General features: G+C 37.8%; 1 protein-coding gene across 1 annotated transcript; it reads left to right on the forward strand.

The window, feature by feature from the left end:
* Positions 1 to 5,788: 5,788 nt before the first annotated feature.
* LOC117304821 (sushi, von Willebrand factor type A, EGF and pentraxin domain-containing protein 1-like) lies at positions 5,789 to 23,010 on the forward strand. Its single transcript, XM_033789435.1, has 14 exons — positions 5,789 to 6,404; positions 7,523 to 7,666; positions 8,787 to 8,975; positions 9,824 to 10,171; positions 13,309 to 13,506; positions 14,938 to 14,958; positions 15,295 to 15,477; positions 15,796 to 15,984; positions 16,235 to 16,417; positions 17,641 to 17,757; positions 19,096 to 19,269; positions 19,671 to 19,859; positions 21,215 to 21,308; positions 21,794 to 23,010. The coding sequence occupies exons 1-14, from the start codon at positions 6,320 to 6,322 to the stop codon at positions 22,281 to 22,283; spliced, it is 2,604 nt and encodes an 867-aa protein (XP_033645326.1). The 5' UTR covers positions 5,789 to 6,319; the 3' UTR covers positions 22,284 to 23,010.
* The last annotated feature ends 3,651 nt before the right edge of the window (positions 23,011 to 26,661 follow it).

A 26,661-nucleotide genomic window follows, 5' to 3' on the forward strand; every position in this document is an offset into this window, starting at 1 on the left:
TCTGCACAAATATCGAGGTAGGCCTAATTATCGATGTGTTTCTTCAAACAAAAAAACAAATTACAAAACAAAAAATATATAATTCAAAATTGCTACAGCTTTACAGTTTTAGCTTTAAGCATTAGAAAGGGTCAGACTAGCTTTCAGTGTGTTTTTGCCAACGGGATAATTTATTTATTATTTATTTATTTATTCAATGGTTTGTCAAAATTCTATTGAATTCGCTGCCAGCAGCAGAATTACATGAACAGTTACATAGTTGAATAATTTGGAGTAAAACATTACATTACTATTTAAAATTGCCTAAATCTTTTACAGAAAAACTGAGAGGGAGAAGTACTGTACACTCCTATAGGGAGGAGAACAGTTACTTAAAATTAATTAATTAAACATATGAGTAAAACATTACAATCAAAATTAAAATGGCGAATAAACTATTACACTCTAAAACGGAGATTATTTAGAAAATGGGAGGGATTTAAAGTCAATCCAAAGGACCGCAGTCAGGGACCAATCCACTTCATGCACAAAATAAAACAGTGGTACTGAAAAACGAAAATGTTTATCCCTAAATCAAAAATGGACCGGACTCCAACTGCAATCCCCCAGACCAATGCGCAACTATAGAATGTAGTCTGATAATAACTGGAAGTAGCAATGCATTGTTTCCAGGTTGTTTCAATAGACCGCCATGTTTTGTTGAACCAAACTTGCGTTAAGGCCGAATTAAAAAAGAAACATGTTTTAGCGTCCCCGCCCGCTTCCTTTTTAGAGGCCGCCTACCTTTTTTTTCTTTTCTTTTTTCACATTTTTTGTTAATTTATTTCTTTATGATTTTTTGTATTATGGAAACAGGGTTATTTTAAACGATCTCAGCTAAAACAAGTTGGATGTCTTGTCTGAATTTTTTGTCCAAAATGTTTTATTTATATATTGTGTGTTTGAGCAGTAGAAAAACAATGGATATTTGACATTTTAAAAAGAGTGGCGGCCATCTTGAAATAAAAAATAAAAAGCCCCTCCTCCTTCCTTTTTTTGAGAAACTCGGTCGCTAAACATGTTTCATTTTTGACTCGGCCTAATTCGTCAAAATACAGAACGGGCGAAGCATAGTTTTGTTTTTTGACCATATGCAGCTTTCTGGTATAGTGTCAATATGTATCCTGCTTTAGCATTTTCCAACACTGTTATTTAAACAGTGGATTTAAATATTGCCCAGTCGCAAACCATAGAAATCTGTCAGTTTAGTAAAAGATAATCGCTCAAACTAAGTCATATGCTTTAAGTAATAGTTTTTGTGGTCTGTAACTACTACTTGAAAGTCGTAGCAAAGTAGAATATTTTAAACAAGTCTGTAGAGTTATAGTTTAACTTTTGTATGCATGAACCATACATTTGCACGAAACAGCCGTAACAAGCTTTCAGTTTATCTATAATTGTTATATAAAGTAATGATATTCTATGTTAAACGTTATTACGAAAAATCGTGGTCTGTATAATTAAAATGTATATTAGGAATTAAGTTTAAGGAAAATTATTGAAGTAATTATGATGTATATACTGCAATCTTAAGTGTAATCAATTGGAATTTATTGCTAGAAATATGTTAGTCCGGTCTTGTTTAAATGAAGATGTATTGTACAATTTAACTTCTTTACACGAGCTAAACAACTTGTGAAGATTTTACTCAGAAATGTTCATATAATATTTGAAAAATTCAAGTGGTTGTAAATGTGTTTCCGTTAGCAAGTGTGACATACCCGCTGGTTGCAAAAACTGTAACCGTATGTTACGAATGATTCCATTAATGCTGTGCATCTCACGCATGCCTACCGGTACAATTTACGGAACCAGTTTCACAAAGAGTTAAGACTAGTCTTATCTCGAGTAGGACGAGTTCCTTTTTATTTTTTATTTTTTTTGGATTGTTACAAATTCATCCAGGAAAAATTTCACCTTTTTCCAGTTTTTTTTTTTACGGCTCATTAAATGAACTCCTGTCTTGCCCCGTCAGAGACATGAAACCCATAGATAACGTGTATAGGCGGTTAAGCAAAATGTGTACTAAAAAATTTGAGAAAGAAGGACTGACAGGGAAGGAGGGAAATGTAAAAAGTATTAATTTTGACGATTGTAAATAAGGAGTGTCGCATATTGCGATTTGCAGAAAACAATATTTTGTTTCAAGAGGAGACAAACCTAAAATCAAAAACCAGCAAAGTAGAATAATTGTTTTGTATATTTAAATCCCCCGTTTTATGGTATTTTTTTGACAAAATTTAAGACCGAAAATGCATAGCATTTAAAAGGTTTTGTGGGAGAAAAACGCAAAAAAGAAATTTTTTTAGAAATAAAAAAATTGTATTGCGGTCAATGCTATGTTAGCCCAGAAGAGACATAGCAAATCGCAAATAACTGCGTATATACACGCCACAAATTTGCAACATTGCTAATTTGTTTATGTGCGGTTTACAATGTTTCCCCTGGACCCCATACGATACACTGCCATTAAAAGACACGGCATTATGTCATAAATTGCACATATTATTTGGTAAGGTTCAAATAATATACAAGGCAAGTTGTGTATTTAAAAGAAAATCAGATTCTAACTTGGTGGTAAAAAAAACCCACTATTGTATCATAACTCATTTTTACAGCGTTTCAACGGTTTAACAATGGTTCAGTACAATGGTGTTTCGGTTCATAAAGTCAGTTTATGATTAGTAATACATGTATACCGGTCCTCATAGACTGAGTACTGTTTGAATAACCAGGGCCCAATTTCAAAGAGCTGCTAAGCACAAAAATTTGCTGAGCATGAAACGATTGCCTAGATAAAAAAAGGATTACCAACCAAATTTTCACGTAATTTTCAGGGTAAGCAAACAACAGCTGAACACCTGTAACAAGCAATATGCAACAATGAAAATTTGGTTGGTAATCCCGTTTTTATTAAGGAAGAAATTTCATGCTAAGCAAACTTGTGTGAGCAGCTCTATGAAATTGGGTCCAGTTGTTGATATGTTATTTGTTACTGTACAGTAGACTTCAAGGTAATTCTTGTCACGCAATGACATTGGCACTGTTTGTATTCACCCCAGTAATGCACTGTTGTAAACGTAGACAAGGCCTTTGGTGCCTTATAATTGCATTCATTTGTTTTCTTCAACAACATAACAAAAACATTTCTTCTTGTATACACGGGTTTGTTTGAACAATGCTGCTGTGAGTTCGTTTTCAGTCTGGCCCAGTTCTGTCCCACTGACTTAAAGGAACACGTTGCCTTGGATCGGTCGTGTTGGTCTTTGAAAAGCGTATGTAACCGTTTGTTATAAAATGCATATGGTTAGAAAGATGTTTTAAAAGTAGAATATAATGATCCACACAAGTATCACTCGAAATTGCGTGGTTTTCCTCTTACCTCGTCGACAAACACCGTCGGCCATTTATGGGAGTCAAATGTTTGACCCCCATTAATGGCCGACCGTGTTTGTTCGCAAAGTAAAAGAAAGACCACGCAGTTTCGAGGCAAATGTGTGTGGATCATTGTATTCTACTTTTTAAACATCTTTCTAACCATATGCATTTTATAACAAACGGTTACAAACGCTTTTGAAAGACCAACTTGACCGATCCAAGGCAACGTGTTCTTTTAATCAGTCCAATTAAATTGCTCGTTAGATAGCCATTACAAGATGGCCATGCTTAGTCGTTGTGTTGATTGACCAATGATAACGCGCAGATGTGCACCAATCAACCAATAGAGCATCTCGTTTTTGCTCAGTGTGTAGCAGAACCAAACCTTTATTGATCGCATTATTTCATTGGTTAGTAAACTTAGATGTTGTGAATACATGGTACCAACAAACCCCCTCCTCCACAGCAACAATCAACCAATAGAACGGTTCGTACTATTAGGTTGTCCAAACAAACCCATCCAACCAATAAAATGGCTCGTACTATGTTGTCCACCAAACCAATCTATTTGAATGGTTCGTACTATATATATTGTCCAATCAAACCTATCCAACCAATAGAATGTTTCGTACTATATAGGTTATCAAAACAAACCCATCCAACCAATAGAATGGTTCGTACTATATAGGTTTTCCAAACAAACCCATCCAACCAATAGAATGGTTCGTACTATATAGGTTTTCCAAACAAACCCATCCAACCAATAGAATGGTTCATACTGGCCAGACTGTACTGCACTGTATTTTTATGGTCATTTTTGGAAGTGACTTTTGAAGTAATGTTTGTGTCCATTGATGTCACATTTTTGTCAATCTTCGCTGGAAATAAAAATTAAGTTTTAGAAAATTCAACACGGTTATTTTAGCTCGTTCCTTTAATATGTCATTTGTTGCAGGTAAAAAAAACCTCATTGGAAGATGTTTTCATATTCCCGGTTCACTTTTAGTGCATGTTAACAGGTGAAAACTCAAGCACAGGTATTAACTGTAGCACCTTCCAATCGCAACTAGACATATTTTGTTATTATTCTTATTATTGGTTTATTAAAAAATCAAACTTTGCAGCCGAAAGGCTAAATTGTGTTTAAAGACACTGAACACTATTTGGTAATTGTCAAATACCAGTCTTCTCACTTGGTGTATCTCAACATATGCATAAAATAACAAACCTGTGAAAAATTGAGCTCAATCTGTCGTCAAAGTTGCGAGCTAACAATGAAAGAAAAACACCCCTGTCACACGAAGTTGGATGCTTTCATATGCTTGATTTCGAGACCTCAAATTCTAAATCTGAGGTCTCGAAATCAATTTTGTGGAAAAATACGTTTTTACTTCTGAGGGAGCCGTTTCTCACAATGTTTGATTCTATCAACAGCTCCCCATTACTAATAATTATTTGAGTAATTATTTGAGTAATTACCAATAGTATCCACTGCCTTTAAGTTACAATATCAAAATACATTCAAACATCGAAGGGTAAGAACCAGCAAATGAGCGATTACAAAATAGAGAAGATATAAAAATCTATTTACTAGATTCCACAGTCCAAATTGTTGTTTAACTTCCTCTTTCTCTAAAACTATATCTATATTAGATTGCACAAAGGAAATATTGTTTATTATAAACCGAACCAACAACCATTACGACTTAGTTTGTTAAGTAAACATTGCGATTTATGAAGCTCAAGGACTAAATCACAACAAGACAGCAGGGTAAGTAATAACTCAGTTTCATATAAGGCCAAGTAAAAAGAAATACTAGTTGATCGTCCGGGTTTTTCCAAAAAGAGGAGGATGAGGGCTTTTTTTTCTTCTTTTTCTTTTTTAAACTTCTTTCAAAGGTGGCCGCCAAGCATTTTAATTCAAACTGGACACCAGTTCTTCAGTTTAACGTCACCACTAACTGTGTGTGGTTACTAGTTCTAAAAAGATTAGTAAACTTAAAGGCAGTGGACACTATTGGTAATTACTCCTATTATTAGCATAAAACCTTAGCATAAAACCTAAACTTGGTAACGAGTAATGATAAGAGGTTGATAGTATAACACATTTAGAGAAACGGCTCCCTCTGAAGAATGTAGTTTTCGAGAAAGAAGTAATTTTTAACGAATTTGATTTCGAGACCTCAGATTTAGAATTGAGGTCTCGAAATCAAGCATCTGAAAGTGTTTTTTTCTTTCATTATTTTCTCGCAACTTCGACGACCGATTTAGCTCAAATTTTCACAGGCTTGTTATTTTATGTATATGTTGAGATACGCCAACTGTGAAGGCTAGTTTTTGACAATTACCAATGGTGTCCAGAGGAGAAATACATATCGACAATTTGTCTTTGTTTTTGATTTTTGAAATTGAATAAAAAAAGGGAATCAAAAGGATGCGGCCTCAGAAAGGGATGAGGGAGGAGACGAACAACAAGTATTTTTTATTTATGTGGCCTGATGGGTAAAGTATCGATGGTGCTCTCTCTTGAAACAATAGAGAGCTATCGGCTGGGCTGAACTGGTTGGATGTTTTCTCCCTATAATGATCGATTTTTCTAGACAATGAATGTGGGCTAAATCCCTTTTGTATTTCGGTCATCACCGTATCGTGAGAATTCGATTCTTTATAGATTGTTCAACATTCAGCGTTGGGGCAGTCTGGAATTTGGTTATACATGTTTTTCATCTCTAGCTCGACAAATGGAACATTTCCAATGCATAGGCAACATTAGTTGAGGGAAGAGTGTTTAGTTAGCGAGAATCACCGGGAATTTATCTCCAACGTCTGCGAGACTTTTATTCTATGATGGCGATGGTGTTTTAGCAGTTGGATTTTTGTTTTGTCAAACAGCATTGCAACGATGGCGGATTTCGTCGGGTTGATTTGCCCATTAACTGCGTATTTAACACTTTTTCTTCTGATTAGTGAAATTCCCAAGATACAAGGTAAGATGTGGTATATCGACGTTTCGTAATGCTGTCTTCATTAAAAATCTAACATCCAAGTTGTACTGAATCTAGTGTTGGGCCATGTAACACTGTTGAAACGAACACGCGTAGGCCTATATCAATTTTTGCACAGTCGGATGTATTGATCAATGTAATTGCTACGCTTATTTAGTGTTGCAAGAGATGCTTGTGTCAACATTTTGTTGTTAGCATTATCACATAATAACTCAAATGTAAAATTTCTAAACAATTTACGATAGGATTAATAAAACATAATACAATATGAGACACTTTTAACATATTGAAAACACATTGAAATTGGTATGTAATAAACAAGAAAGAAGAGAGGATTATGTTTTGGGTTTATTTCCTGGCTCACATGACAATGTAAAGACAAATTATTGAATTATGTATTTCGTTAAAACTCTGAGACTCAATCTGTGCAACAAACTCATAAGATTGTGAATTGAGCTGTCATTGAGTCGAGTTTTCTTTGCAAGGGGCTAATAATGTTCATCAAGATTTGTAGGCAGAACTTCACTGATAGGTGAATACTCAACACATGAATGACCATAAAACCTCTTTGGATGTATTTGATGAATTGATGAAACGATGCAAGCGTAAAATCGGGTGGTGGAAGTCTTGCGCTGCCCGTACACGCGAGTGCTTTTCCATTGTTTCACTTTAAAGATGGCGGTCAATGAAGTCATGTGCAAATCCATCTTATACATAACCAGTGGCTGAAAGTGGTGGGTTTTTCGTGTTTTTTTTTTTTTTTTTTTTGGGGGGGGAGGGGGGCGGTCTGTTTATTGTGTTCTTTACTATATTTATTTATTCATTTATTTATTTATTTATTTACCCTACTCATTGAATATACATTTTTTCGGGTGGGGACGGGGGGGGGGGGGGCATTAGTACAGGCTATTATTATTATTTACCAAATCGATGTACATGTAGATGCTTTACAACATACAAGGTTATTTAATGCCCCTAGTGAGTGTCAAAGCAGAAACCCTATATAATTAATAATACAATTTTCCAACATGTTGCTCATTTAAGTGTGATTTCAGCCTGTCCTTCAGTTAAGTTTCTTCTTTTCTTGATGACGATTTCAGCCCAGGACGAGGGTTCGATCAGACTAAGACAGGGCATCACCAGTGAAAGTGGGTACCTGGAGATATTTCACAATGGTGCCTGGGGACGAGTGTGCGACACACAATGGGATCATATCGACGCACATGTTGTCTGCAAGCTGGAAGGCGAGTATTTTTTCTTTAAAAGGGGGTACATTTTGTAAGTACTACAAACGGTTATGACCATGGAAACTTACTTGAACAGCACTGGAGAGCAGTTGATATTATAAAAGCTTGTTAGAAACGGCCTTCTTTGAAGTAATCGAGTAAGAGAGAGGTATTTGTTTTTTACAGTACTTACACGAACTTTGAACCGGAAAAGGAGTGTAAAGTATGAAACCTTTCTTTGGCATTAGAAACCACAAAGTTCTACACAAAATGTTGTTCTTGTTTCTTTCACTGTTTCCTTTAAACTTCGAATACCAATTGAGCACAAATGTTCACAGATTTGTAACTGTATATGCATATTTTGGGATCCATCAAGTGGGGATACTGGGCTTTGACAATTATCAAAGGTAAACCCTGCCTATAAAGTCACCTTTGAACCACGGAGGTAGAAATAAAACAAAGATTATTAGAGATGCAAATGCACAAGATGGCGGAGCAGCATGCACCTCTCTCTGTTCTGATCAACTGTTGCATTAAAAGTGCTGCTTGCCGAAAAGTGGCTTCCAGTGCACATTTTTAGGGTACCTTCCTTTTTACTATGGGTGCGTTCGTTTAGCTTGCCTGGGTCTACCCTGCGGTGTTCGCTCGGGTGAGCCCCTGACAAGAGCTAAACGAACGACCACTCACCGCTCTCGTAGTGACGTCATGCACCTGGGGCCAGCCCCAAGTGACCCAGTCAACAAGCAGGGCACTGGGGGGCTGACCCGGGTGAGCCCCTGGAATGACGTCAAAGCTATTCGAACGCACCGGGGCAGTCCAGGGTCGGCCCAGGAAAGCTAAACGAATACACCCTTTATTGGACCTAACAAACAAAATGGAGCGCCAAAGGTGCAAGATGCGGAACTGATTCTTTATAATTATTGTTGGAACGTGAAATACGCATGTGAACCATGTCAGCAAGTGACTGTTTTGTTTCCAATTAATACGAGTTCCGCATCTCGGCATTTAAATGGCAGGCCTACAACTGCAAATGTTCAAACAAAACAAATGACCACATACGCTTTGCAGATACATGTACGCCTATTCCGCGTTTCCTTTGTCGTGAACTCCTAACTTTCTTTCTCTCTTTTGTCACCAGGTTACAATGGGGCGAAGTTTCCTCCTGATCCATTCATAGAGACGCCCAACACAGCACGGCCCATAGTCCTCGATAACATTCAATGTAGCGGGAGGGAAACGGAAACCACCTTTACTGATTGCGAACACGGACCGTGGGGCAGCTTTGAACCCGAGTGTGAGACGGTTAAGGTCCAATGTTTGTCATATCGTAAGTTTCTTTTACCTTTTTCCGCTAAACCATAGTTTCAACGTGCCACTTTTCTTGTTCCAGTAGACATTAATAAATTTATCTTAACTTGAAACCCATAAGCCATTTAGAGGCAAAATGTCGGTCACTTCGTACCCAAGTCACTTCGTACCCAAGTCACTTCGTACCCAAGTCACTTCGTACCCAAGTCACTTCGTACCCAAGTCACTTCGTACCCAAGTCACTTCGTACCCAAGTCACTTCGTACCCAAGTCACTTCGTACCCAAGTCACTTCGTACCCAAGTCACTTCGTACCCAAGTCACTTCGTACCCAAGTCACTTCGTACCCAAGTCACTTCGTACCCAAGTCACTTCGTACCCAAGTCACTTCGTACCCAAGTCACTTCGTACCCAAGCCACCATACGTGAATAAAATTGGGTACGGTTGTTGAGACCATAGAGTTGGTACGGTTGTTGAGAAGGAAACGATTTGAAACGAACCTTCGTTTTTTTTCAAACCAAAGTTTGGGATTCGTTTTTGTTATCAGCACTGGTTATCAGTAATTAAAACACTGACTTCTTAGGAGAGTTAAAAAAAAAAGCAAACGTAGTAATTTACGGAGGAAAAGCTCGTGTAAAATATGCCCTCAATGCGTGCCATTCCCCGTCGGACATGATTGTCGGACATGTCGGACAAGTCAAGAACGGAGGCCATGACTCCGGGCACAATGCTTTAATAGGTTTGGGTACATCTGACCATATCTGGCACCCAAACCAAACAGCAGTGCAGTGCCGCATATTGACCACCTTAAAAAAAAAAAATGGCCTTTCAATTTCATGTTGTTGGCTTTCCTTGTTTACACCACAGTTCAACAACACATCGGATGCTTTGCAGATAATGTGGAACGCATCCTGCCGGGCTACTCCGCGAACTGCAATTCAGGACAGATCGACCCTCGGTGCGGGGGCTGCGACAACACCAACAACGCCTGTGACAGCATCCATATGACCGTAGAGGTATGCGTGGAGATCTGCTGCACAAATAACAATTTTGTGTACGCCGGTCTGCAGGCGGGTGACGAGTGTTTCTGCGGTGATATTACAGCTAACTACGCCAGATATGGCAAGCTACCGGATAGGTCTTGCAATACACAGTGCAAGGGGGACCCCCAACAGTCATGCGGTTCGGACTTCATCGTAGACCTTTACGACTGTAGTAAGTATTGTGAATCCTGTCTCTCAAATCATTCACATTATGTTTTTTAATTATGAGAAACTGCCTAAACATCTACGATGGGGAAGCTTGCGGACGACCACTTCAAGGTGACGGCTGCACTTAAAGTGTTAGTATAAAGAAAATTTTGACAATAGACAAAAATTATAGACTAGTCCTTATAATCAGACTAGAAAACAACTTAACTTATTTTGGTTCGCTAATTCGTTTGCAACATCGCATTCAAAAAGGGTCATTATTGGGGATTTGGCAAAACTTGTTATCATTTGGCCGTTGAGGGCGTTTGATTGTTAGAAAGTTTATGACGTCAGATTGGGGTTAAGGTTGTTATATTGCGCAATCATTGACTACAAAACATGAGTGTGTGAGCATTTACCTTTGGTTTTTAGAACCGTTCGATTGTTCGTGTTTTATAATAGAAAATGTGTAAAATTCATTTCAAAAGATGGTGGCGTTATTTTTATAGATAATGACACAAAATCAAGAGCGATTATGTACGCAAGAAGGATTATCCGCAATTGGAATTAATACACAATCTGAGAAACGTATATGACAGTGAAATGTGACAGTGAAATGATTCCCGCATTGCTTTATACTGTCGAAAGCTGTTGAACTTCTAGCCAAAGGTGTATTGTCATTAACTTTAAGGGCAAGTGAAATGCTTTTAAGTTAGACTCGGTCAAGAAGGAAATAAAGTCAGTTCTCACATCAAATTATTTTGTTACTACACTCGTCACACAATGCGCACAATCCATAACAAAAACATAACGGATTTGACCTTTTGTTTAACACTAAAGGCATCGAACTGATTGCTTTTCTTAAAATGTTCATAAGTTAATTCATTTTTTAACCAAGTTAATTAAGGGATGAGGAACGGTCCTCGGCAGGCTACCATGCAATAACAGAAAGCCATGTGACGTCTATCATAAACAATAAAATAAAAATCTCTAGCACTTGGTTTTAATCCTTCAAATGCAGTTGCACACAATAATCATGGAATGCGTTATAAAAAAAGCACCGTAACTATGTCAATGTCAAGAGTTCAACACAAATCTGGCTACATACATACAAGGTTCAACGAATTCTTTGAAATGCAGTTTGATAAGCCGATGCCTGTAGTAATCAGCCTATGAGACAGAGACAAGATAAACGGACGAATACAAAAATGAACAAAAACAACAAGCAACACAATTAAAGCTTCATAAATAACTAACATGAGAGATTTTTATTACATGATGTTACTGCAAACCTTACTATATTGAAATTGAATTAAATTAATGTTTTAAAAAAGGAACAAATGATCTACCGGCAAAATGGGCAACAATGTCATGGACAAGCTACATTTCTATACGTCTGATGAAAATACGGTTTTATTTTATCATAATTTACTATGCCATTACCCCACAACCGAAAAATAATCAATCAATAATGCATTCTACATCACAATAGAGAGGGGAATTTCTTTTTTGTTTCGTTCTTAGTAATTATAAACAGTATCCAAGGCCGAGGTCGGACAAACATCTGTCATCACACCAAATAAAACAAAGATAACAAAAACAAAACATATGGCGCATCAGACAGAAAATTGGGTCTAAATGCACCAAGTTAATTTAATTTGCATAAATTCTCGGACACAACATGAAAAAAGAAGAACATGATGTTTTAATCACTTATTATTTTGTCCGCGAACAAAGAAGTAAATGATGTTTTAATAACTTATTATTTTGTCCGTGAAGTTTGTTTATTGTTTGTTTGTTGGGAGAGGGTTGTTGGGTGTTGTTTGCTTTATGTACATCCATCTACATTCAATGACATTTTTTTTGTTAATTTATTGATGCATAATTTTTGTTTATTTGCTCATACGTCATACCGTCTGCGTACCTTTTTTTCTTTGTATTTAAAGGCAGTGGACGCTATTGGTAGTTACTCAAAACAGTTATTGGCATAAAACCTTTCTTGGTGACGAGTAATGGGGAAAGGTTGATGGCATACAACATTGTGAGAAACGGCTCCCTTTGAAGTGCCATAGTTTTCGTAATTTTCCACGAATTTGATAAGAGCCTCAGATAACAAACTTGAGGTCTCGAAATCAACCATCTAAACGCATACAACTTCGTGTGACAAGGATTATTTTTCTTTCATCATTATCTCGCAACTTCGATGACCGATTGAGCTCAAATTTTCATAGGTTTGTTATTTTATTGATATGTTGAGGTACACCAACTGTGAAGGCTAATGTTTGACAATTACCAATATTGTCCACTGCCTTTAAACCCTGTTTTATACTACTAATTAATTTAGTAATTTTTCTGCTCAATGATACATACATATATCGATACATACAACTCAATATTTGTAAAGCGTCTTTAATTCAAGATCAAAGCGCTTAAAAGATGATACAAATGAGTTTTTGGAGATTTTTTGAGGAATTTCAAAGAGTTACATAATCTGATGCGTTTGCCTAATGTGTGGCTGTTCTATAAATATCCTGGGAGAAAGTCCGGTTGTGAGCAGATGGGAGTGTTCTGATGGTTGAGTGTGCGGTTAGGCGTAATAGTTTTCAAGCTTTTTGGTTGATCTATAGTTAAAGATAAATGGCAAAAGCCGAAATAAGTTTGTTTAAATACATTTTTCTCTTGTTTTTTTTTGTGACAGATGATGCGGTTTCAAAACGAAAATCACGCAAACAATGTTCCAATATGCCCCCAACACACACACAAGCTTGTGTACATGCCTGCAGCAGTGGAGCTCCTTTTGGCCCTCTTTTGTTTATTATAATCAAGTTGTTGGCAACAGCTCCCAGTGGTTTTGTACACGTTTTCCAACTGTGGACCTTTCCCGAATTATGGACTCTCTTACCACCTGTTCTCTTTTGTTATAGGTCCCCAGTTTGAATGTGTTTACCTATTAGTAAAAGTAAATATCTAGTACTCACTCATGCGGAACGGCTGAGGGTTGATTTGGTAAAAATTAAAAAGCTAGGACCTTGGTCCACAAATACTTAGTGCCAGATTTTTGTAAACTTATAAAATATCAAGTTGGGATACATTTTTCTAAATGTATACTTTTTTTAAAAACACCCTGTAGTCTCAATCAAATTAAACTGATTGTTTTCACAGGTTCGGGATGCGGTATACCTGAGGGCCTTATCAGTAGGCCAAACCTCATCACCAGTCCACCAGTACAGCATGCCACCTTGTCCAAGACGGGCGAGGAGCTTCGTTTCTCCTGTCGGGTTGGCTTCAAACTGTTTGGGGCAGATAAGGTCTCCTGTCAACCGGCAGGACATTGGAGCGCCATCGTACCTGAGTGTATCGGTAAGTTGCCACTCTTGTCAATCAAATCAATCAATCAATCAATCAGAGGGAATTTATATAGCGCCAAAATCAACCAAGGTTGTTCAAACTTGTTTAAAGTTGTTCAAAGGCGCTTGTCTATAGACCTTTATCACGGTGCAGCCATCTTGAATTTCTCCATATTGATATCAATGTTACCAAACCGAGGCTGGAAGAACAACCTAGTCTGGTTCCTAATTGCAAGATGACTATTATTAGCATGCATTATTGTTTATTCGATACGAGGAACATGACCAATATGGAGGCAGCATATTAAAGGTCTATAGACTATTGTTGTCTTTGTGTAGTGAGCGTCTTTTTCAGAGGCTTAAGCACTTGAGTTGGAACTCCAGCAGGTATCTTGTAACGAGACCATAGGAAGACCGGCATTTTGTTGGAGGCAGTGGTCTCTTGCTTAATTAGTTTTGAGCATTAACAGTCTAGATATCTGCTAACCAAAGAGTTGGTCCTGTTTTGAGATTGCATGGTTTTGTACCGTATGAGGCCCAATTTCATGGCTCTGCTTACCGTAAGCACGGAATCGGCGCTTACAGAAGCAGGGAAGTATGTGCTTACGGCACGCGTATTTCATGGGTTAGTGGCGAATTTGGGCTTCTGCGCCCCGTTACTATATAGGCATTCTACGCTTACAATGCTAGCGCAGAAGTTCGGCGCTTGCACGTAAACGGGGAATCGTGATCGTAAGCGCAGAATTCGGCGGTGAGCAGAGCCATGAAATTGCCCTGGCCCTGGTCCTGTTTTGAGATTGAAGGGTTTCGTACCATAGAGCTGGACCTGTTCTGATTTGTTAAAAATGGAGTCATGGAAATAGCTATGCCCCCTTTTTCTATCAATATGACGTCATAGTGACTATGCCCGGGCCATAGTCAATTGATGAAAATAGCGCAGCTACGATGTAAACGTACGACTAGCGTTCCGTGTCACGGCGCGACCTTTTTTCGCAGACGACCTTTCACCGTAGTCAGTGTTGTTGATTAGAAGAACCTTTATTCGGTATATAAAAGAAATATTGACTGCTTACTTATCGGTGATGTCAAAGCCATGGCTATTCCCTCAGCTTCGCTTCGGGCATAGTCATGGTTTTGACATTACCGAGGGCCTATAATTTTAACTGTGCCCCTCATAGCAGTCAATATTTCAATACTATTACTTGTTAGACAAAGCTTAAGTGCAAAGTTTCTGAGAGGTATAGAACATGATAATAAAGGCTGAAAGTTGGTTGATGTTGCTCATGCCTGGTAACAGATAGCAGAACAATGACTAGTTTAATTCTTTAGAAAGAAAACAAAATAATAAAATACAATTATAAGAACGTACATGACGTGAGAAAAATCAAAGCAAAGTATTTACTGTTAAGTAATAATTGCATTTTAATATGTTTTTCTTTGCCAGATGAAAGTGAAATTCTACCGGGTAAGTTGATGTTTCAACTGTAAGAATACTTTTAAACAATTCATAAAATTAGCATTTGAGTTTATTCAGTGAATGAGTGTATTCTTGATAGTCCGATTCTACGAGCGTTATTAAGTACATGGCCGCATCAGTTTGTATCGACTTATTTGAAACAAATATTTTGAATGGTCCCTTTGCCCCTTGCACTCACCATTTTGCTCATACAATTTATGTTAACGGGACACGTTGCCTTAGATTGGGCGATTTGGGCTATTCGTTCACAAATGATATGCTATCACCCTTACATATACATGTTATACCCAACGCTCAAAGATGAACAATTGTTATACATTTCAGACATGATTAACTGCTCCGTTCCTGTTGTTCCGCAAAACGGCCTGTACATTCCGGTCTTACCCACCTACCGATCCGGATCCAATATTCAGCTGTTCTGTAATTCCGGCTTTGAACTGGAAGGTATTGCAGCCCAGACCTGCAAGCAGGACGGAACATGGACGTCAGCAGTTCACTCATGCAAAGGTAATGGTTGAGTACGTAATATTTTTTTTGGCAAGTTGCCAGACACACAAGGCCTGAAGGGCACCTCATGGTGTGGGCTACAGTTCTTTTTGTCCAGGGGCTGTTGCCACCTACACTCCCGGTGGGGCTGAAAGAGGGTTACCCCCTTTACAGTCCATATGGATGTAGGCATAATCCATCAGAGACCTGGCTGGTAGAGCAGCAAGCACTGACAAATTTAAATGGGCAAGGCCATTTGCGAAAAGTGAAATTCCAGTAATTCCAGCCGGGCTCATGTAAATCACCGCTTGATTTAATTTAATAATTGATTGCTTTCAGTTGTACCGAAATGTCCCTCCCCTCCCACGCCGTCAAATGGTGAATTTTCCCCGGTCAAGTTGAACTATGATCCCGGTGAATCCATCGTATTGACGTGCTCCGATGGATACATAGTTCATGAAGATGTTAGCACCAACATTGTCTGCAAAGATGACAGTACTTGGAGTGATGTTATACCTTCGTGCCAAAGTAAGTGCTCATTCCGTTCTTGTGAAACATAATTTAAAAGGAAGGTATAGGTTTTATAATCACTCTTAAAATTTACGCCATTAAAAACGTTTAACTTTTGTTAAAACTTGTGATAATCCCAGTCAAAATTTTTGTAATTATCATTTGACCGTTTTGTTTTTGTTTTGCTTTTAAAAACACGCATGGATTTGTGTGAATAAACTAATTTAAAATTGGCAGGTTCCACAAACATTTTTCCTTCTAATTTCAGTGCCGGAGTGTCGACAATTACCCGAATACGTGAATGCTGTAAGGTCAACAGAGGAAACAGCCGTCGGCACATTAGTGATGTACAGTTGTAAGCCCGGGTACCAGCTAACAGTCACCACACACATTCCTTCTAAACGGTGTACCCCAGAAGGTGTATGGACTGGTGAGAATCCAGTGTGCGAACGTAAGTAACAAAAAAATCGATAAAGACTTACAGACTCTGGACACTATTGGTAATATTGTCAATATAGTCTTCACAGTTGGAGTATATGCATAAAATAACAAACCTGTGAAAATTTGAACTCAATTGGTAGTCGAAGATGCGACAGAATAATTGAAGAAAAAACACTCTCGTTGCACACTGACTTTCTGATGCTTGGTTTCTATCTCACCGACCTAGTGTCGGTATTTTCTATCGCAGCACCAAGGATGTGGAATCATCTTCCTCAGAACATCAGACATCTACTTCATTAAAGATTTTAAAACGTTGCTTAAGCAACGACTGTTGGATTAGCGCCTTATAGATTTAACGATTGATTGATTGATTGGTTGATTGATTGATTGAATTCTAGACCTCAGCTGAGATCTCGAATTCAATTCAAATATTTCAGTGAGAAACTATTTCTTCTCAAAAACAACGTTACTTCAGAGGGAGCCGTTTCACACAAAGTTTTATACTCTCTGTAGTGTCCAATACTATTTTGGCACACCATTGAACGCAAGTGCATGATGGGTAGTAAGCACATGGAAAGTTATTACATGGAAAAACTTTATCAACGGCTCTCCATTGCTCGTCAACGAGTAAGGTTTTATGCTAATTGTTTTTAGTAATTACCAAAAGTGTCCAGTGACTTCAACAAAATCTTATTGTTAGGGGCCAACAAACCGAAATACATAAACTTATTCACTTCCATTTACATACACGCACTCAATTCACGCATTTACACACATGCTGAATTTTGAAAGCTTATTCAACGGCTCATACTGAATTAGCCAGAGTGTTAAAATTAATTAATTTATTACAAATTTTAGTATTATTATTATTTTTGTTCCTTTTTCTTCTTTTTCAAATCTAAGATGTCAACGCAAGTGTAATTCCGTGTCTGAATGATACACTGGTGAAATGGAATTGCTCCTTTTGACCGTTGAATGCTGATTCAACAATGCATTCAAATTCAAATTGAATGAGCCCGGTATTAAAATGAATGGAATTTCATTTGACACTCCTGTCGCAGAAACCCTTACTAAGTTAACATAGGAACTAATTAAAGAAAATAATCATACGGAGAAGCAGCTGATGAGAAAATATGGCTTCTGAAACTTTGTCGAAACTTTTGTTGAAAGTATACCCGGGAAAAACGCTATATTTTTCAGTAAATGTTTTTTTCTCTCTTTTTTTCTTCTCAGAAATCAATGATTGCGAGAGTGATCCGTGTCTGAACGGTGGGCAGTGTAATGACGGCACCAACTCCTACGCATGTAACTGTTTCGACACGGATTATAGAGGTGCACATTGCGAGATTTGTAAGTACACAGACCTTTGAATCTACTCAAATGTAGACTTGTGAACAAGTCGTTAATGAGGTAGTCGAGTGATAGTGGAGTCGTCGTGGCGGCGTAATAGGGACTTTTCGTTTTCGACGACGGATGGTTCTGCGACGGTAAAGATGACATTTGGCGTCATCTGCGCATGCGTCGGCTTTGAGGACGGTCGTCCCTCAATTTCTACGACAGTACTTGGGATGAATCTTCGTTGTGCTGAAAACGACAACGTCTAGCTGAACACCGTCGCAGAACCATCCGTCGTCGAAAACGAAAAGTCCCTTATGATTCAGGCTCGCGAGATCGAATACTTCTCTTGCGAGATCACTGCTCTCGCATTAAAGGCACTTTACACGTTTGGTAATTGTCAAAGACCAGTCTTCTCACTTGGTGTATCCCATCATAAGCATTAAATTTAACTCAGCATTATTTTGGCTCAATCGGTCATCGAATTTGTGAGAAAATGATGAAAGAAAAAACACCTTTGTTGGACGGATTTGTGTGCTTTCAGATAGGAATTAAAGTCTTCTAGCTTGAAGTCTTTTACTATTTTAGTGAGAAATAACCTCTTTCTCAAAAACTGCCATACTTCAGAGGGAGTCGTTTCCCACAATGTTTTATACTATCAACAGCTCTCCAATGCTCGTTACCAAGTCGGTTTTTAAGTTTATATTTGTTTTGCGTAATTACCAAGCGTGTACCTTCCCTTTAAGTGGCTGGCTGCCGACGACAACTGCACAGTGCGAAATCAGTACACTAGCGGGGGCCAGAACACTCGCGAGGATAGCGCCACTGAGCGGGAATTTCAAAGAGATCGAGAGTCGGAGAGCTAATCACCGCGAAAGGCTTTCAACGACTTGTTCACAAGTCTAACTTATGGTCAATTGTTTTTTGTTCGGAAGCCTTTTGAGTTTATTAATTTATTAGATTTGTTTCATGTAATAATTCTTTTTAAATGAAAGGAACACAATTTTCGGTAAGACTTCTAATCGAATTAGTTTTTATCAACTTGTGTTATTCAACTTGTGCTATGAGACTATTCTTTTTGGTATTACAACAAATAATTGGAGTGCTCTTATTCTGATCCTTCTTTTGTTTCGTTTCCATGTAAAATGAAAATGAGTGAGAATAGGCCTTCCCTTGCATTATTAAAACTGGATTTAAAGTTTTATTGTACTTTGGATAAATACATCTCCATCACCACATTTCTTTCTCCTATCTGTCCAACTATACGATTTTTGCATTGCTAAACTTGCTGATATTAACCATTATTATTATTTGCAATAATATTATTTCTGGCATTTACCTTAAAAAACCCAGATCTTGCCTGCAAACGGGTGCCATCCTACCCTAACGCAATACCCCATTTTGAAGATGGTTTACACACACTTGGTTATAACTGTTCTGAGTTCTTTGAGCATCATGGCGACATACAGCCGTATAAGAATTGCAATGTAAGCCTAATGTGGGACGGAGTGGACCCTAATTGTACAGGTGAGTCACGCATTCATTAAACAGTTTTAAAGGTACTTTACATAATAAGTATTACTCCAAATAATTGTCAGCTGAAAAACTTACTTGGTAACGAGCAATGGAGAGCTGTTGATAGCATATAAAACATTGTGAGAAACGGCTCCCTCTGAAGTAACGTAGTTTTTGAGAAAGAAATAATTTCTCACTAAAATATTTTGATTGAATTCGAGACCTCAGCTGAGATCTCGAGTTCAAGCATCTGAAAGCACACAAGTTGTGCGACAATGGTGTGTTTTCTTTCTTCAATTATTCTCTCGCAACTTCGCCGACCAATTAATTTCAAATTTTCATAGCTTTGTTATTGTGTAATACAATCGAAATGTTATGATTATAACATTTGTTCCTCTCAAATCCCTACTAAGCCGTCTGGTGCGACCCTTCAAAGGTGCCGACAGGCTGGAAATCCAAAGATACGGCTTTTCCCGTGAATACAGTTTACACTTTTAGCTGTACGAAAAACCAGACGACTGGGAAAGGACACATGCTTTGCCAAACAAATGGGAATTGGAGCACCGATACGCCAAGCTGCGATGTAACTGCCACAAATTCAGGTGAACATAAGTGTAGATGTTAAATTTGTATCGCGGATAAAGTCTATTGAACTATTTCTGTGACGTCACTCTATTGTTGAAAGTGAAGATTATTTTGACGAATCTTCAATTAATTGTAGATTTACTTAAACACTTAAAAACTTAAGTGAATAGTTCAACTTGAAAGATAGCATGAGGTGCAACAAAACATAGCTGGAAATGCTATCTTTCAATTTACAAAAAACATTTTCCGGTTTAGAAAATTATTGTTAGCTGAGCAAGCTGACGTTGTACTCGATAATGTTGCAGGCACTAACATTTTTCCAGGTTCTAAACATATGCCTAGGCCCCTATATATATTTTGTAAAATAATTATAACTGTGACCAGCCAATGATCGTTTGACAACGTATACGAAATGGAAACTGCTACTCAATCAAAGGGGAAAATAGTTTAAGTCAGAGAATAGACTCGAATCTGCACTTTCTCGTCCATGCTCCTAAACTTTATTTTTGTTTTAACCCTTACAATGGGATTCGAACTGCCTCTAGCTACCGGCAATCTCGGTGGTCTAGTTGGTATGACACTTCGTTCGAATCACACCTGAGTATAAAATGCCTGTGATTTTGTTTTAGTGCTGACACACATCGGTATATGGGTAAAACCAAAACGAGTAATAAACCATGTGGTTACGGAGCTCCAAAAGTGCCATTTAACTTATTGATATCCTGAGATAATCGACTGCATGGTGCTGATATCATAAGCGTGATAACGACCTCCCGTTTATCTTATGTCTACCATCACAAACTTCTTCTTTTTTCACTGATGTGCAGACCCAGAACATCATACTAAAAGTCTTTCAGTAGAAAAAGCTTCAAATTTAAATAATATGCGAAATATGCTGTCGCCAATAAAACAAATATTTAAAAAAAAAAATCATTTTGGTTAAAATTCTGTTCCGTTGAAAACAATGTGTTATCACAACTTGCTGGTTTGGAAACCAATTTAATTATTTTTATTTATTTATTTCCTCAAAACCTCCAAAAATGGAGAAGATAAAAAGTTTTATAAACATCACATCAAAAATGCAAAATAAGGGACAAAACATACAAACAAAGAAACAGGATAACCCTGACACTCTCGGACGACTCCCAGATCATCCTGACAAAGAATGAAACAGAGGGATTGTCAGAACGATCTGATTAGCAGACCGAGAGTATCAAGGTGTATCACATTCAAGAAACTGATTACGAAACAAAACAAAACGGTAACCTGTTCAATAATTGTCCATTTTTTTAAAGAAAGTTTAACTTGACAGATTCATGGTGGTTGTCACGTTTTAAAAACATACTATTAATCATGTTTTGTTTGTTTGTAGATCCTGTGGGAATTCCAGTGGCTGTATGGGTTGTGCTGATCATACTCTTTGTGTTACTCGTTTTGCTTTGCGTATCATGCGTCGTATATAAAGTGTAAGTTTGAAAACAGCTATGAATCAATTTACCTAATATTTCTGTGTTGTTATTATTATTTCTTCATTTTTGTCTTCCTTTTTTTAATATCACCTTGTTTATATTTACCTTCAGCTTAAATTGTATGAGTGTAGCAAGGAGAAGTACCTTGGGAAATTGACAATTTTGTTTTATACCGTAGAAAGGATTTACCAAAGTAACTGTAAAACATTTCGATCTGATAAAAAATTCACTGATTATTAAGTTTATACCATAGTACCGATCCATCAGAGATTTGCATCTGAAGAAGACAGAGTATACTGTTCGAAACGTAGAGACCACACCGGCTCTTCTCAGAGCCAACACTCGCACAAAAGAGATTTACACATGATTGTACCCGCAAGTTTACTATTTATTTGTAGTTTCGTCCTACTTTTTGATTAACCACAATTATAACGGGGAATTTTTTTTCGTTTTGTTTCGTACGCATAATTTGCCTTAAACAGACATACACGAGACTACGAAGAGTACAAGAAGAACGAGGCCAATAATCAGCAGGCGAATGTACCGATGCACGGCGTGATGATCAGCAACCCCAAACCCATCGGCGAGATGAACTACGGAATGACCAACGACGAAGGCGACACCGGCGTGGCTTCCAACGGTTCCGATAATCAAGACTTATCGATGGGTTCCGAAGTGAACTATCCGTATCACGGTCAACCGTACGCAGACTCGGAGTATCAGGGCGGAACCAACGACTCCGGGATGTTCCCCTCAGATGTAGACAGCGAAGGGGCCAATGGATCCGGAAGTCCGGAGGAAGAGGAGGAGGAGGAGGAAGAGGAGGAGGAGGAGGCTGGGCCATCCGAGGAGCAAACAGAAGCTAACGATGGAGAAAACAAAAAGGGAGAAGGGGACAAGAAAGACAACGATTTTGTAGATGATATGCTGGATTCAGCAAGGGAAAAATTAGACAATTGCGTCATCCAGTAAAAGGATTTCACTCAGTAGTAACAAATTTTAACACTCCCTTATGTGTTAATGTTGCATAATAGTATAACTTATTGCATAAGCGGTTGCCTTGCTGGATAACTTCAAACAAGGTTGTCAAAATTTGTGGTATTGTAATTGGCTGCTCATTTGCCGAACTTGACCGAGAAAACCTATAGTTTCGAAAATTCAACAGTTTAGCCTGTATTTACATGCAATGCGTTCTTAAACAAATTTTCTTAGGCTTGTTGTGCAACTAAGTTGCGAATCACCGGGGGGGGGGGGCAATTTTGTTGTTCCCTCTCCCGGACAAAATAAGTAACATATTAACCGTATAAAACAAGTGTACGGGGTCAGAGAGTGCCTCCTCATGCTGATGACTGCCCTCTAGACTGGTCTCCTGTCTTTACTTGAGTTTCCCATGAGACGAAATGTTAAAATTTTACACACCGGTTTCACTGTGACTCTTACCAGCTGTTTTCAGTTGCTTTCGTGATAATAATTCAACACTGTGTCCAAACACTTCACATTTTAAACAAGAACCCGTGAAATTGTGTCGATATTATTTGGTGTTAGTAAACTCCCAAGCAGCTACGCACTAAACTACATGTTAATGGCCTCCTGACCTTTTGATTAGACCTATATAAGACGATCGTGTTGAAAACTGCACATTTTATATGAAAATATAGAACTTAAAGGGGGAAAAATCGAAAAACAATTTGTATAGTAATAAAAAGCATTCTGTATATAAAATATATTATATCGCTGAACATTATGCATAAATAAAGCCTAAATTATTAAGCAAAATATATATATACATATTTATTTAATATGAAACTATTTGATTACTTTTCACAACCGAAAAAAGAGGGAATTGTCAGTGACTTTTCAATTCAATAATGGTTTGTAAAAACATGCCTGGCTGTTAATTTCATGTTATACATACACTTGGTATCCATTATGCTATTCCGCAATTAATCGATTTGAAGTTATTAGAAACATAAAATTTATTTGTCAATACTTGTCTATCTGTGCAAACAAATATTGTAAATTAGTTTAATGTTGCTCAAATGTCACCGTATAGTCTGTTATTCGTTTCCTTGTGTGTGCCAAGGGCAATAAAACCAAAGGTATCCGCAAAGGATTTGTGCAAAATCTATGGAACGATGTTAAAATTACCAGCTTGAACGAAAACTGCAACACTAGTGACTTTTGCTGAATTTTTTTTTAAGTTTTCAATCGACAGGGAAGTTGAATTCACGTGATATTTAACATAACTTTTTGAACATCAGTTGGATTACCCTTCTTTGGTGTATTTCAGAAAGATTCACAAGAAGCCCCGTTACGTCATGACCCAAGTTTCGTCATTTGTATTTGTGTGAGCTCCGTTTTGTATAGCCGCTTTGTTGCAACATGGCGGTATAAATTCCCAACAAATAACGTCAAAGTATTATCATTTTTAATATTGTTGGGTTTGTCAATTCGATCATAAACACAAATATTTTAATTATAAGGTATAGTAGTACATTTAGGGAACATAAAACATCTATGGGGATGCATACACGAACAAAATGAGTGTTAAATTAAGTCGGTAAAAAAGACTTGATAAAATATCACAAGATTTATGTAAATACATGTATTACCAATCTCAAATGTTCAAATTTATGGAAAAGTTACGTAATATTGTACTTTACAAAACTTTTGTTTAAAGCTTTACATTGGTCATGCAAGTTTTACAGAATTATCGGGTAAAACACAATTATTTGTTTGCACATCAATTGGTAAGAAATAACATAAAAAGAGGTAAAAGCTCCACGTGGAAACCTTTTCCTAAAATGCAAATCTACCACGGACATACTCCTACAAGTCGCACACACCAAGATCACATTCTCAGGGAAGGATGGACGGGCGATCAAGAAACAAGCTATCCTAACGCTTTGTACCGACCGCCCTTCACCCCCCCCTCCCCCCGCGCCCTTGCCCCCGCTCCCCCTCTCAAATGTGCCTTTATACTGGTCGTGTGTGTCTCTCGTTTAACAAATAAAAAACACATTTAAAACAATGTGAGATTTTTCACAAAAGATGCATAATCGTCAATTGAAAAAAAGGGCGTCATCTGATTTAGCGATAGTTGGCAGCATTAGTGACAAACTGATATTCGTATTAATTGAATACTGTATCTTAATTGTATAAATTTGGCTGCGGACAATCGATAATGACATCTGTAGCCGATTTCACGAAACGCTAGGATTAATCCTATCTCGAGTTAGGACGGGTAACTCGTCCTAACTTAGGATAAATCTTAAGGTTTGCATGCTACAGTGCAGGGCTGGCACTCGTCTTAAGGCCTAAGATTAATCCTAAGTTAGGAAGAGTTTGATGAAATCGACGGCAGGCCGTGTGAATAAGGTTGCTTTCTGAGTAAAAATGGTTCCGTCATTTCATTTACCAATAACAATCAATAATATACCTTTTTGTTATGTGTTTATTTTGTTATAATTTTAAAACGAATATTCGGTTAAAAGAAGCACCAGTGTAATAAGCTCCCCCACATTGCTCTAGAATTTAATTATCCTATATTTGTGTTATAGATTGTTTTTTAAGAGGTACTAGTTTTGAAAGTATTCAACAGTGATTAAATCAGTCGATTGACAAAAAAGCTGTTGTTGTTGATGTTGTTGTTGTTGTTGTTGTTGTTGTTGTTGTTGTTTTCCTGCTGTTTTTCTTACTGTTTTAATTGTTGTCGGCTTCTTGAAGGATCTGTACACGTTTGGTAACGACTCTTAACATTATTGGCAATAGAAACTTAAGTGTAACCCGGGATATCTTAAGATCTAAATTTGCAAGGGTCTCGGGTTCGAATCCCAACCGATTAATATGCCGGTGATTTGATTCACAGAACCGGTTGGAAAGTACTGTGGGCTTTGTTAAGAGTTCGAGAAGAAAGGGATTAGGGCGTGTGGGTTGTTGCGTAAAATTCCCGGCACCACTCACCGGGTCAGTACACATACTATATAATATACCCCCGGTAGTTTGCAAAAGCAGTGAACCTTATTGCAGGTCCGGTCGAGCTACTGCTATAGCCTCTTTCTTTGAGGCTAAGGACGGGGGCCCAGTCTAAACTATTGCTGGCCAGAACAACAACTATCCGAATCGTCGAAGAAAGGCATTTTTTGTATATAATATTACTTAACCCAATGTTCAATTGGTGTTCTTGTGATAAGTACATGTAAAATTAATGCCAGGGGTGTACGTGATTGTGGCTCAAAATCGTTTTTGTATTCTGTGTGGCTCCAAATCGTATGTTGTACAAGATGCGAATGCTGTGCCCGACCACCCGTTCACCAGCCATGCTGACTTTAAGTTCACAGTATACCACAACGGTTTGATCTTCCTGTCACAGTAGCACCTCACACCGATGGGGATATAGACGCCAAGCTGGCAACAGCCAATCTCTCTCATACAAACATTGACGAGCTATGATTATGAATTGCACAATTCAAGAAATTGGGATCCAGTAATAAGACTTCAATCTTGTTCTAGTCATTGGAGGATTCGAACCTACAACAATTGTGATTGCAAGTCCTGCATTCATAACCACTGGAATACAGGTGACTGGAACTAGGGACAACGGAGGACAACGTACCGAGGGGAAAGGTGATGACAGGTGAGTTAATACTATATCATGGACGTCCTCGTGGACTATGTTATAGTTTCATATTGTAAAATGAATGTTGTAGCCAATACTCTATTTTGCTAGAGCCAACCCATAAGACTCCCATGATACATGTAAGATTATAACCAGGGCAAGGAAGCGAGCCTATGGTGCCCAACCCATAAGGGACCCATGGGCATGGTACCTGGAAAGTAAAGTCGGTGGATAAGCCCACGAAAAGTGCTGCTTGAAACCCTCCGATCCCGTCACTGTCAGTATAAAAGTGAATTAAATAAAAGTAAAAGTAAAGTGAACAAAATAAAATTCCGTATTCCTGCAGCAAAATTACAGGGAAAGGTTTTGTTCAATCCGTAAAATATATGAGTATGCTTACGAACAATTAAACAATTTTTTAGCACGATTTATATGTTTAAAAAATATATAAAGTTGTTTGGGGGCTTACTCCGCCTACCCCTTTTGTGACGTCAATCGAGGCAGACTTTGCCTGCAATGCCGTCACGAACAGCGCCCTCTCGGGTCGGGGTCTACTCTTAAATTTGTAAATAACATAAGAACTGATTTTTTTAAAACCTTAGTTAACTGTTTATTCACATTCCACTCATCAAAACAGATACATTAGTGACAAAAGCTTTATTTTGAAAAAATACCACTTCCAGGTGACTTTAAAAGCAGTGGACACTATTGGTAATTACTCAAAATAATTAT

This window comes from Asterias rubens, chromosome 21 (genome assembly GCF_902459465.1).
Source record: "Asterias rubens chromosome 21, eAstRub1.3, whole genome shotgun sequence".
NCBI lineage: Eukaryota > Metazoa > Echinodermata > Asteroidea > Forcipulatida > Asteriidae > Asterias > Asterias rubens.

Excerpts from the sequence above, each read along its gene's own strand:
- LOC117304821 (XM_033789435.1), top strand. The coding sequence starts at position 6,320 with ATGGCGGATTTCGTCGGGTTGATTTGCCCATTAACTGCGTATTTAACA. Across the intron at positions 6,405-7,522 it reads TGAAATTCCCAAGATACAAG|CCCAGGACGAGGGTTCGATC; the intron begins GTAAGATGTGGT and ends TGACGATTTCAG. Across the intron at positions 15,478-15,795 it reads AGCAGTTCACTCATGCAAAG|TTGTACCGAAATGTCCCTCC; the intron begins GTAATGGTTGAG and ends GATTGCTTTCAG.